The sequence below is a fragment of the Tympanuchus pallidicinctus genome, unplaced genomic scaffold, assembly GCF_026119805.1.
Source record: "Tympanuchus pallidicinctus isolate F22 unplaced genomic scaffold, pur_lepc_1.0 scaffold31, whole genome shotgun sequence".
Lineage (NCBI taxonomy): Eukaryota > Metazoa > Chordata > Aves > Galliformes > Phasianidae > Tympanuchus > Tympanuchus pallidicinctus.
Genome location: NW_026294749.1, coordinates 10183721 through 10197334, shown reverse-complemented (window position 1 = coordinate 10197334; position 13614 = coordinate 10183721). Strand labels below are relative to the sequence as shown.

Sequence of the window (13614 nt, the reverse complement as noted above, 5' to 3'; positions counted from 1 at the left end):
AGAAAGCTACAAAAGCTAAGTTCCTGTTTTGTTTTGGGGGGAAATTATTTGCTTGGGTTTTTTTTTTAAATCTGTATCTTCTAATTCAAAAAGCCTGCAGCTTCTCTGACATCATATATGGTGCTCTTAACCAGGCATCACCAGAGCAGTGAGTTCCTGTTATCTGCGAGAGATACTTTACTCACACCACATGAGAAGAACTGCAGACACAGTCTTGCATGTCTGCATCACAGACTGTCATGGGCCTTTTATGTGGGTGCCGAAAATAGGAGCACAGTAGTTCAATACATCTTGGTAATGCATGGGAAATCAAAACAAATGAAGCATTCCTAAAAATCCTAACCCCACAGGCCTTACATTTAAATTCAATCATTCAGCAACATGGAAAAATCAAAACTTCTATCCTCAGGTGCAGGATGTTAAACAACAACACCCAGCTAGTATAAAATATTGTGATCTGACCAGTATAATATGCTAGAACATCACTAACATTTATTCTGTTTTCCACAAGAAAGTGAGTTCTTTGGAACTTTTGCACCTTCTCGTTGGTAAAGGTATCACACAGATGCATATAAGGCTGTATATAAGCTATACAAATACACGGATCTTCTAGTAAACCTCAAGATCTGGATCATTTTTGGAAAAGAAAAAAGGTGATCTGTTCAAGTCGGCTACAAAAAAAAAAACTACCCACCACAATTAATTCTTAATCAGAATTAAGTTTGATCTACCATTGCAAACCTGATCTAGTACGTGTTTCAAGAAATCAGTTCATTTATGAAACTGCATAAAGGCACTTCATAAAGTTTACGGAGAAAATACAAAAGCTTTCTAAAAGACAGTGAGAAATGAGACAGGCAAGGCTTTCATTTCTTTAGAAACTGATTTTGGAATCTGAGAATTCAACCTACGGTCCTATAAGATACACCCAGGTTTTGCAGTTAAATAATTCAACAATGTAAGATGTAAAAGGTCAGTACGTTTTTCCAGTACGAGTGCTTTTGCCAGCCTTGCAAAATATACCTCTAGATAAAACTTCATACAACCTGAACCATTAATCCTCCATGTTTAACTTCAAAAAGAGAATTTTCTTGGGTTATCATTACTGAGTGAGCATGGCCATTAAACTACAGATATCTAGCTAAGGAAATAAGTCACTGTTTTACCCTACAAGCATTTTTCATAGCAGATGTTTAAACAAGCAGACAGAATGGAAATGGAGCAAATAATATAGAAGTTACTGCTTAGACAAAACCTAGCTTCAGAGATCATGTGGTTGCCAAATTCATTCCGTCTTCTCACCTAAGCACATGCAGACTATATCTCTGGGCTTAAGGACAATAACATATACTTTCAAAGAATGTTGCTTTCAAAAGGAATAAGCTGAAATTCTCTGCTTCAATATCAAATACTAAATTGAATGCAAACAGGATTTTCCTTAAAGCTCCTATCACTATTTTGTCCAGAGAAACATAGAAATAGAGGGAAAACATGATTTCATCTAAGAAATTAAATACCCTTTAAGAAGCTATACTGAAACACAAGTGAAGAACTCTTAAGTCTTAAAAGCAGAAGTCTCTAAAAAATTCTTAGAAGTAGTTATCTGCTTTTTAAATGATCTCATGGGAACAGAGAAAGAGGTGGGAGGCAATTACTCAGTTCCTCAGGAAGAAACAGGATTTAAAAACCTACTCCTAAGCCTTCACTATGAATTTGTTGTTCTGGTGAGTACTGAGGGTACATTTTTAGGCACTAGCAGAGCTTTACACACAAATGCATACAATAAAAACGAAAAAGAACCCAAGAAGTAAATTTGCTCAGTATGGACCAAACAGCACAGCATAACTGCTCAGGTGCTGCCTCATCCCAGCATATATAAAAGCTTCCTCCCAGGCAAACCCCACACAAACACCTACCCCCACAGCAGCTTATGATGTTCCATGTAATTAACGTAGGGAAGAAAGGTGACATCCCTTACACTGAGTTATATCTACGTGTAATACAGTTAACTAAACACAGAGAAGGAAAAAAGGTTTGGGTTTTTTCCCTTGTAGAATTCCCTCTTGTAGAATCATAACCGTGTAACGGAACAGCTCACAGAATGAGCCTGATTTACTTCGGCGGCCCACAGAAGAAAGAACGCGGTCAAATAAAATCCGTACCTTTTTAAGCAAGGTGTAAACTCTTCTGGACAATAATCCTGGAGGGAAAAAAAAAGTGACAGAGCGTGAAGGAGCAGAACTGAAGGACAGGAAGCGCCGTGTGCCGCACCACTGCCGATGAAGCACTCCTCCAACAGGTGCCTCGGGTACATCGAGCCGATCCCGCTCTTACCACCGCAGGAAGAAAACGGTGCTGCTAACGCAAAACGGCCCAGAGCCGGGCGAGCCCTCCTGACGAGCTCGGGGACCGGCGGTTCCTCCTCGCCCCAGGACTGGCAACTGGCACAGCACCGGCCGTGCCTCCCAACCGCTGCCAGCGCAACGCTCACCTGCGCGCGACGCGCAGCGCCTCAGACACGCGGCGCCATCTTGGACCGCCCCCGCCTTCCGCAATGGGCGCGGGGCGGAGCCGCGACGGCGGCCGGCAGCGGGCAAAAGAAGTCTGGAATCTTTGCTTCGCCCTCCAGAGAGCAGCAGGCTGCAGCCTCCCTCGGGCGGGAGGGAAAGGCGATGAAAGCCCCGAGTGTGCTCTGTAATAGGCCCGTTGGTCTCCTGGCAGATAAAACTTGGCAGCTTCTCACCACGAATCTCTCTTTCTCTCCTGCTCTTTTCTTCCTTAAAAGTGGTGCTTATTTTATGTCGCGCTTATCTCGCAATAACCCCCGAGCCAAAAATAAATAAGTAAATCCCACAATGATATCAACGTGAACAAAGGAATGGGAGAGATTTGAAGAGGAAAATCGAGACGGCGAAACAAGTACTTCATTTAAAGCAGCCTTTAAGAACAGACAATTCTAGGCAGGACTGAGTGCTGTTAAAAGCACCATGGCCATCGTTACAGCTCCAGGCGCACTCAGCTCTCTGATTGCTCCTTGTTTAAAGCTGGAGTATTGCAGGGGTGCTGTCAGTGGGAGGGATGGTGAGGTGTAATTCATTGCTTCTGTGGTGTTTTTTACTCAGAACAGAGTGGAAGAAAAACGTTCTAAAATCCAGAGGTGCATTCATCTGTTTTAGACATCCTCCTTCATAGCACAGCCTAAGTAGCCCTTGGTATGTCAAAGTAGCTGTATGCAGAGCTACGTGCATCCACACCTGTCAGCACAGACACGTGCATTGCCAGTGGTAGCACTTTAACCGCTTCCTTATTAGGTGAATGTTCTTCCCTTTTCAGTTTCAGTTTCAGTGTTTTTTCTTTTTATTGTTTCATTTGCGCTCAGTGAATTAAACTTTGTTCTGGGAGCGCTGTGCTACCTCGCAGTGACCTGACCAGCCAAGCGTTACCCCTCTGGTTAAACAAAACTACACTAACATCAGCACTGTTCTGTGACTGACTGTGACCAGAGCACAGATAGCCTGAGAGACCTACCCAAAATCTTCAGATGGCCAAGGTTGACAGAACAGCTTATGTTAAGGGGAGATAGGTCCAAGAGCAGCTCCTAGGAAGCAGTAACAGCAACCCTACACAAGTGCCATACCTGGTGACATAAATAGGCCATGCTGCTCAGCGTCAGCATGATCCAGCAGAGCTCTTACTTTGACCCACTGCCAGGAATTCATAACATTAGGCAGTTACAGTCCTGTTGCTTCCTAGGATGTAGCCACGACTTGGAGGGAGCCCTGTGCTTTGAATTTCATGAGTCTGAATGCTTTGTAACAAATTCATGAAAAACTACCAAGCTGTGCAGAGATCTGTGGTGATGCTTCAGCAGGTGGCAAAGGAAGCAGAGGACTGCAAGAAGGAAGCTTTGCTATATCTACTCAGGAAGGTTCCTTTTGAGGAGGCAGCAGCTGGCAGTGCTAGACCCAGTACTGTCCTTCAGTTAGCAGATAAATCCTCAGTTGTTCTAGAGGATCTCACTTAACAGCCTTACAAAAAGGGAAACAGCCTGCTGGTTGACTGAAGACCCAAATTTTGGTGACAAACTTATTATCTGATAACTAACGTGCACTTCTGGGTAGTAGAGTAGGTAGGAAGTCAGGCAGGGAAGAAAATATGAGTTCTAAAGTTAGATACGAGAAATCAGATTTCTTTCTTCTTTCCTGCAGTTCAGGCGAATCTAGACCCTCGTGTGTCAGCAACACTCAGTGCTGCTTGGAATGGAAAGCTATGCCCTTCTTTTTCCCTGTCAGATGGAATTCTCTCTACAGGTTCAAGGACATTTAACTCCTCTGTTAAGGGTGATGTTGTTGCCAGTCAGTCAGTCTAGTTTTGACAGATGTTGTAGAATCCTTTTCCTATTTGCCAGCAATCAAGAAATGCAGTACTCATAGGCCACAATAATGCTTGCTTGAAATAAATATTTGCATGCTGAATAACGTTGAGGCATACGGTGCCAGTTCAGGGCAGCAGAAAAATATTTCAACTGTGTTGGGCTTTTTTGTTTGTTTTTTACCTACAGCTTAGGTGCATCTCAAGTTTACAAAGCAGATGCAGAAAGCAAAGTCAAGAGGAAAGAGAATGATGAGAAAAATAGCAATCAGAAGCAGACCCTGGGGAAAAATTAATAAATGCTCATGGCAGCTGTGCGACAGAAACTGAGAATGGGTCAGGAAACTGACAGACAGGATAGAAAGAGGACATTTACAGTAATTACTACTGTAAGTGGAGCTCAGAGAAAACAGTCCTGTAGGCCTATGATTACTTCTTGTGAATTCAGAAGAACAGAAGATCTCTGTAATCATCCCTTCAGTATTAATATGCATGGAGACTGGAGAACAGATAGGTAGATAAAGAGATAAAAATACTGCCTTCCCCTTGTGCACAAGGAAGAAAATACATGACTTGCTCAGAAATGCAATTCTTAAGCAAACTTACATGCAACTGTGATTCAATTATCCTGGTATTTTTTGTCTTTTAATAGTTTATTGACGATGCATCTAGAAAGGTGCAGCACCAGGACCGGAAAGGGAGAACAAGTTAACGTGCACCTGGTGTGAGTGTTGGAGGTGACTCATCAGTAAATACAACTTTTTTTTCAAGCTACAATTGGGAGACTTCTGGAAAATTACCAGGAGGAAAGCTAACATCCTCAACCATGTCTTTCATGCTATTTATCTCTAGAATAACCGAGCTTTTATGAAGTGTCCAAAAAGTCTGCTCATAATGTGAGGGTGACGGAGCACTGGAACAGGCTGCCCAGGGAGGTGGTGGAGTCTCCTTCTCTGGAGATGTTCAAGACCTGCCTGGATGCCGACCTGTGCGACCTGCTGTAGGGAACCTGCTTTGGCAGGGGGGTTGGACTCGATGATCTCTGGAGGTCCCTTCCAACCCCTACAATTCTGTGATAATTTAGGGGGAGGGAACTGATGAAAGTAAACATATGGTATTACTGTTTCTGGATCTCCTACTATGTGTCCTACATCTCTTTTTCTTTTTTTTTTTTTTCATCTTGTTTCACTCTGGCTTAGAAAAAAAAAAAAAAAAAAAGACATAGCTTGTTAATATAATTAAAAAAATAGAATTGAAATATAGCTGATGCCAACTGAGCATGAGAAGCACTAACAATAACAATACAATTAGCTAGTCTCCACTAAGAAGCACGATAGGCACCAGAAAAGATTTTAAAAAGCAGTACATGAATCTAAACTCTTTAAAAAATCCTTTTTATTGATTCATTACCATACAAAATTTATTCAAATTACATCCATTTGAAGTGGTAAGATCACAGCTAGAGAACAGGTCATCCTTTAATAAATCTATTTACAAAACTTACCATAAAAGCTTTTTTTTTCTTGTCGTATTTTTCCTTTTTTTTTTTTTTTTTTTTTTTTTTTTTTTTTTTTTTACAGTATTTTACAGAATGTTTTAAAACTAGCATAGAATGCAAAGCTAAATTAGATTAGTATTTTGCCCACGCACGTTGGGACAAGTGTTTAATTTGTACATAAAGAGATGGTCTGCATTAGTCTTCATTTTCTTTTCCCCCCTCAAAAGTGCCCCTTTGTCTCACAAATCTTCATGCTCACACAACTTTTACTTTCCTCTTCCACAAGACGGAAACTTTAAATACTACAATTTTATTTACAGATCCACATCTAAAAAAAACTCTTAAAAAATTACAAACCAGCTAAAAAATATTCTGGCAGTGTTTACAAGTTAATCCTATTATACAAAACTGCTAGGTAACTAAAGTGTGAGTTGAAACATATATCAACTTAAATACAACTGCTGAATGATCTATGCACACATTTGTACATATAAACACACACTTAACACTGTTTAACAGTTCTTTATGTGTTGCCCTTTATACATTTGTTATATTCCAAAACTCACACAGTCATATAGTTTTCTTTTTAGTACTGTGACTTCTTGCCTTTTCATGTGTGAGCTTTCATAGCAGCAACTCAATGGTACCAGAATACCTGCGTACGTAATATCCTACTACAGTACAAATAGTACTAATTTTCTGAATGTGTCAGATAAGCACAACAGTAATGCAAACCAAAGGATTACATGGGCATAATCTAATCAACGTTAATTTAGCCCAGGACATGGCAACATACTTTACACTCAAAAAAAAAAAAAAGAAAAAAGTAAGACTTCTTAGAATTCCTCTCACTTTCAGAAAAATAAATATTGGTATTATACTATTCTACCAAAGATCTTCAAAAAATAAATGCAATTCAGTTGATGTGGTACTTACAATCATGTACTTTGGGAAGAAAAAAAAAAAAGAAATTAGTTCCATTTTGCTGGCAAAGAGAATGATAAAAAGCTGGAAGCAGAGGAAGCAAACCCACTGAGATAAATATGATATATTGAACAAAGCTTGGCATAAGTGTTTTCCATAGAGGGAAAAACCCACAGTGCATCTCTAGTAGGCACTTAACACAAAGCCCCACTTAGTACCACAAAAAATTATGTACCAGTTCTAATGCACACTGGGGGCAGTGAAATTGAACTGTGCATCTTCGTTCTAGTTTAAAAAAACAACCAACCAACAAAAACTACTTTCACACGCACACACAAGCATTATTTAAAAATCTGTGATTACTACGAGAAGTGGCAGAACTTCATACTTCCCAATATTCGCAATATACACTACATTTACAGTGTATTTTTTATGAAAAGCTTTTAAGGACAGAAGTGTTTGACCTCATAATGAGACACGTATGCGGCTCAAAACGAGCATTATGACAGCAATTTCAACATTCCCACGAGTAGCTGAAGAAGCTCATTTCACACTTCCGCATTACTTCATATTTACGTGTACTGCAGCTACGATCCATGTGGTGACACTCGAAAGACATGCGTTCTCTGCAGAAGGCACGACCTGAAATACTATTGTAAAACTGTTATTTGCGACTAAGCCAGTTCATTGAGCCCTTCTCCATTAACCCACTTGTCATGGAAAGAGAGACTGGGGGAGTGTGAATACAGAACTTCTACGGTCACCTGCTCGCCCTTGCTGACTCGCGAGGCACTGGAGCTTAGGGTCAAGGAGGAGAAGACCTTTTTGTAGTATTCTAGGGAGAATTTCATTAAAATATCAGCAGCGTTCAAGAGCCTACTTTATTCAATAATGCTATTTTACGGTAAGCAGGGGACAACAGAATGAATGGACGTGTTCCAATTCCATTAAAAAACATGATTTAGATACGCACTTCATTTAAGAGAATCAGCTGTATATAAATTCATCCACCAACGAAGGAAGCTTCTCTAAATCATAAGCGTCAAAGAGATCGCTGATGCCTTCTTCATCCCCGAGGCTCAGCAAATAATCTTCCTGAAGCAGAGGAGGCAGCAAATTCACAAATGGTCCTTCAAAGTTTGAGGGAATTTGGTCCTCGGTCTGCTGTAGAAGGTTGGCTGGAGAAGCCAACGGAGAGATGGTTGCCATATTTACTGAGCAGTCACCTTGTCCTGAGTTAACAGAAGCCACTTCTGTAGAAGGGGGAAATAAATAAAGGTGATACACTGAATCCCATTAAAACTATTAGACTTGGATGACACAAAGTAACAACTGCATAACAGCCTCTCATAAACCATCATTTAAGCAAAAAGTTACCTCCTGTTCAGAACATTTCCCGCCTGTTTTTGACCTTACAAAGATCTTCTCACAAAGACTCACATTTCAATCACCACTGATTTTTCCAGTTAAAAAAAAGAATAAAAAATGCAACATTTAAACAACTACTGAATAAAATGAATGACTTTTTTTTTTTTTTTTTTTTAAGAGGAACTCACAAACCTGAAGGACTTCAAAGTGCAACCCTTCTACACAACAGCTGTCATCAGTGACACTGCGCAGCTCTGGATACCAATACACAGAGATCTTTGCCTGGTGTTGAGATTGATCTCTGCTGCAAATATCTGCTTGACAATATCGTAGGGACAATTCTTTTTTCCCAGTGTGTCTCAAACTTTGCTTACATAGCTCCATACCATATGCAAATATGACACTGATTTTAAAATGGAGAGAGGAAACATTTCCCCCTCAATATACATCAGAAGGACACAGTGGAAAATGGATACCTTAGCTTTTCACTTCTCTGAATATTAAAGCCAAAAAAGAAAAGCAGGGTAAAGGAAGTCAACAAATGAATCTTGTATGAAGCATGAAGAAAGACTTTCAGTATTAGAAAGTAATCATTTTACCTTTGGAAATGGTTTTGGAAATGTTTCCATTGTGGTCCTGACTATAGGTTTTCATTGGACTGAGAGCATCGTTTTCCTCTGGGCACAGATAAACTTCAATAGGTCCTTGAGTACTAGATAAATGTATCAGTGCACTCTGCTAACAGAACAAAGGCAGTAAGATGTTATAGTAATGTACACACACAGAACACTGAGACTCACAGAAAGTCCTTAAGCTGGTGTGAGCAACAAAATCTTTGGATGCATGTTTTTACTAATCAAAAGAAACCTGAAGTTCACCATACAGCTGTGAAGACATGAAAGACTTCTGAGATCTGTACACTAACTGAGGGCACACAGAAGAGTGAAGTCCACTGTGTGTTGTATCATAACCAGAGAGTTATAAAGGACTGCACTCCTAACATTTTCTAACACCCATCATAACCTGGAGTATTCTGGTGGAAAAGAACTATGGTATCCAAGTCATTATTTATAACACTAACATTGGATGTGTCTGTGTAAACACTTCTGCTTCAAAAAGGTGTCAGAACAACCTTCAAAAAGAGAAAACCTTTGGTACCGATTCACGCTGAAATCAAATTGCTGAAAGTTCACCTGTTCACCAGGGGATGTTTTTCCAAACAGCAACAAAGGCATTTGCATCACAAAGCCTGTTTAGAAACGTACTTCTGCTCCCCCCTCAAAGAAGCAAAGGAAGCAACACTAATTTTAAAGACGTTCCTGACAGCAGGATCTCTTAATTCATCTCAAGAAGTTTTCTTAGCTTTCACACCTTGATGCAATAAAGCAAGGTGGCATATTGCAGCCAGACAGAAAATCTCCAAAGTTGTTCATAGTGTAATGAAGGAAAAGTAATAAATGCCTCTATGGAATATAAACCTGCTATGGCTGTATTATATTAATAGAGAAGGAAGGAGGGATGGTGGGAAGGTGGGAAGGTGGGAAGGAAGGAGGGGAGGGAGGAAGGAGGGAGGGAGGGAGGGAGGGAGGAGGGAGGGAGGGAGGGAGGGAGGGAGGGAGGGAGGGAGGGAGGGAGGGAGGGAGGGAGGGAGGGAGGGAGGGAGGGAGGGAGGGAGGGAGGGAGGGAGGGAGGGAGGAAGGGAGGGAGGAAGGGAGGAAGGAAGGAAGGAAGGAAGGAAGGAAGGAAGGAAGGAAGGAAGGAAGGAAGGAAGGAAGGAAGGAAGGAAGGAAGGAAGGAAGGAAGGAAGGAAGGAAGGAAGGAAGGAAGGAAGGAAGGAAGGAAGGAAGGAAGGGAATAACAAACAAACATGAATTCAGATGTCGTATACTTCTTGGCAGGCTTATTTAAAATGCATTTTATTGTGTTCTTTGACAAAATGTTCTTCATGCTATTTATGCTTTGGCATTACATGGCACTGTAGGCAGCATTTCAAATACAGAGAACAAGAACAAAACAGGGATACCTCAGGGCACAGATAACAGCGAGCAATACTTAGAGTAACGCTGCAGGTAATTAGAGAGCAAGAAGATGGGGAGAATGGGAGCTGGAGAACATACAGTTGGTGACTGAGGTAAGCACAAAAAGTCACTGAAATATAGCTGCAAATAAGAGAAATATATAGGAAAAATCAAATGAGTGAGTGGTTATACAGGGTACGGGAGGCCTAGGTACTACTTTTAATCATAGTGTGCATCTCTCTTTATCTGCCCAATTTCACTCAAAAATGTAAAAGAGTAATGCTTAGGGGAAAGAAACAGAATTCTATACGTATATAGATAGACACTGATAAAAGATACTCCTTCCTCACTGTAGCAATTGCTGTTTTCTCCCTAAATCTATATCTGCATTCAAAGAGGAAGTTAAGGACGGCGCCAGGAAAAAAGAAAAAGATGGAAACCACACGTGAAGAAGTGACAGCATGGAGTCTGTTACTGCCTGCCAGGAGCAGGTAGCTCCGTGCTCGTGGAACCAGGCCAGTGCTAGCGACAAAGGAGTGACACAGGGCAATGTACACAGCACGGAGGATTTTGTGTTTTAGCCTCACCTCTGAATGCTCTTTGAGTGAAGAAATAAGATGTTTTTTGACTCCCTAAAGCTGTGGCTCATGCAGAGCATTTACATTTGCCAGATTCACATGGGTCTGCCATGTTAACCAGGAACTACAATGCAGCACACTTTTGCCACCGTGAGCTAAAATCCCAGGAGCAGCTGAATCATGTGGTTCATAAGACACGAGAGAAATGACGTGAAGCTGCTCCCTGAGGAGATCTTCAAACCAAAACCACCTGAACATTTTTCTCTGTAATTGTGACATCAAGAAAGGAAACGAGAAGCAACTAATTCACCCTAGATATCTACCTGAAATAAAAAAAGAAACAAAAAGAGGAAAAAGGAACGAGAACCAAATGTCCTACGGGCAAAAGCTGGCACTCAAAGATAGACTGTGGCTTAAGCAGCAAGGGGCAACAGAGGAGAGAGAGAGATGAACACGGGCAGCTTCTGAAGTTCTTTAAATAGAAAGGGAAACCCCCAACCTCCACAGATTTTACAGTGATAAACAAAAGCATGCTAGAAGAATGTAAGACATTTTTCACCGATGCGTTAAAATAAATTTCAACAGAGATGATAATGGAAGAAGGAAAGGTCAGAAAAGATTCTAGGAAGGAAAGGTCAGAAAAGATTCTAGGAAGGAAACACAAGCTTCAACAATAACTTTGGTACTTTCAGAAAAGAGAATCCCACATGAAACCATGTTTCTCTTCTAATCAGTATACCAGTAATACAAGTCCCTCAGATGCTCAAGACTTTGAGTTATCCATGGACTTTAAGACTAAAACTGCTTAAAGCTAGAAAAATAATAGTCAAAAGCCTTGAGAGAAAGATGTTACAGGAATTATCAATCATTGAAGAAGAGCTCATTTTTTTACATACAGAATGGCAAAAGAGAGTAAGCTGTAACAGCATGGATTACTCTGAAGGAAAGGCTGGAACTAAGAGAAAAAGATAAAATAAAGATTACTTTGTGCAAAGTGATTAAGATTCCCCTTAGAATTGTATGCCAACAGAATCCAACTTGGGCATCAGTTTCCACAGTAAAACTCAGAGTACATTTGCTCCACGTATAGAAAAATGTAGGGCCTGGCAGAATAACCCACGTTCTCCTTACCTCCACTGGGTCAGGCACTTCAAGTCTTGTTTCTGGAGGAGCTTTCACAACTATAACAGTTTGGTCTTTAAGGCCACTAATTTTTCTAATATCTTGGTATGTCACATAAGCTAATGTAATCACATTAAGGAATTTTCCAACCCAGATTATGATATGTTTAGCTTATTAGGAAAAGCAAAATTTTTGAACTGTTTTTCCACTTTCTCAAAGTTACACTGAACAACCTCCCAGTGCAGAGAGTTGATTTCTGCATAAACATGGAATGAACATGAATATTTTGCTGCTTATCATGGATTTGTTCAAACCAATGAGCATTTTGGTGCATTACTGAACAGTGGTGCCTCAGCCACTGACCTGTGTATCTGAGTGCTCAGAACAGCAAACAGCTGCTATTACATGTAAGAACTGCCAGCTCTTTATTTTTGTCATCACTGAGTTATCTAGCACAGTGTTTATGCCATAGCAAAGGAGACTAATTTATCATTATATTTTCTGAGCTATAAATGTGAAATGTGAATGATTTTAGTACATGCTCCTGCACAGCAAGACAAACTATCCAACCTCAACACACCAAAACATCTCACACCTAAACTGGACCAAAGGCAAAGTAATGGGTCAGGAGGCAACATGGAATTTCATGGAAATGGCTTTTACCACTTCTACAAGAGTCAAGGTTCTCAAACGCATACTACAAGTTACCACAGCAGTGCCTGTCAAGATATGAGCAAAGGAAGGGATTGCATGTTTTTCAAATACAACAACAATCTCCAGTGTTGTAGCCAACAGGTCCCCAAACTGATGCTGGTCACATACCCAAAGTCACAATCAGTTACTTTCTGACTTTGTTTGTAAAAAAGAAATGAAAAAGCACAAAAGCAAACAATGTTTTGGCCCTACCTAATCACAAGGAAAAATAAAACATCTTCAGAAGCAGAAACTGTGGCCGTAGAGGTTAAGCAGTCATTAAGCCACCCCACAGCTTCAGTGATATTAGCTGAAGACAGCACAGAGGTGCAATCAGATCCATCCTCAGATTTAACAAGAGGGTCCAGAGGAGCCACAAAGATGATCAGGGGACAGGAGCACCTCTCCTACAAAGACAGGCTGAGGGAGCTGGGCTTGTTCAGCCTGGAGAAAAGAAAGCTGCGGGGTGACCTCAGTGCAGCCTTTCAGTACCTAAAGGGAGCCTACAAACAGGAGGGGAATCAACTCTTTGAAAGGGTAGGTAACTGCAGGACAAGGGGAAATGGTTTTAAGTCAAGGGAGGGAAGATTTAGGTTGGATGTCAGGGGGAAATTCTTTACTATGAGAGTGGTGAGGTGCTGGAGCAGCTGCCCAGAGAGGCTGTGGATGCCCCGTCCATCCCTGGAGGTGTTCAAGGCCAGGTTGGATGGGGCCCTGGGCAGCCTGGGCTGGCATTAAATGGGGAGGTTGGTGGCCCTGCGTGTGGCAGGGGGGTGGAGATTCATGATCCTTGAGGTCCCTTCCAACCCTGGCCATTCTATGATTCTGTGATTAACATTTTTGCTTCCCCTCCTCCCTAACTGCTAGTATTATTGGTAAACTTAAAGTCACAGAAGGATTCTGGGACTACACTCTCCTACGTGCTAATGCCCACAGTGATCTTTCCTCATCCAGCTGCTGGCTCCTCAGGGGATGAAGTGCAGGGGTCTCTGCCCAGTCAGTGCTTGAAAAAATAGGGAATCATAATACTGTGTTGTCTCAC

The 13614-nt window shown here is 41.1% G+C and overlaps 2 protein-coding genes across 6 annotated transcripts in view; both read right to left on the bottom strand.

Annotated features, from left to right (window-relative positions):
- CDKAL1 (CDK5 regulatory subunit associated protein 1 like 1) overlaps positions 1 to 2590 on the bottom strand; it is a 364386-nt gene extending 361796 nt beyond the window's left edge. Inside the window, exons 1-2 of one of the 2 annotated variants that reach the window (XM_052697955.1) lie at positions 2492 to 2590; positions 2163 to 2200 (exon numbers count right to left, since the gene is read on the bottom strand). The gene's annotated coding sequence lies outside the window, so the exon portion shown is untranslated. Of the gene's footprint in view, positions 1 to 2162; positions 2201 to 2334 lie in introns of both variants that reach the window. The other variant, XM_052697956.1, reaches the window with a different exon arrangement.
- A 3159-nt stretch (positions 2591 to 5749) lies between these two features.
- The window catches only part of E2F3 (E2F transcription factor 3), a 43323-nt gene continuing 35458 nt past the window's right edge, over positions 5750 to 13614 (bottom strand). For 2 of the 4 annotated variants that reach the window (XM_052697960.1, XM_052697963.1), the window contains exons 5-7: positions 11889 to 12003; positions 8761 to 8899; positions 5750 to 8046 (exon numbers count right to left, since the gene is read on the bottom strand). In XM_052697960.1, coding sequence (XP_052553920.1) covers positions 7781 to 8046; positions 8761 to 8899; positions 11889 to 12003 — 520 coding nt within the window. In that variant the 3' untranslated portion in view covers positions 5750 to 7780. The remainder of the gene's footprint in view (positions 8047 to 8760; positions 8900 to 11888; positions 12004 to 13614) is intronic. The other 2 variants (XM_052697961.1, XM_052697962.1) reach the window with 2 other exon arrangements.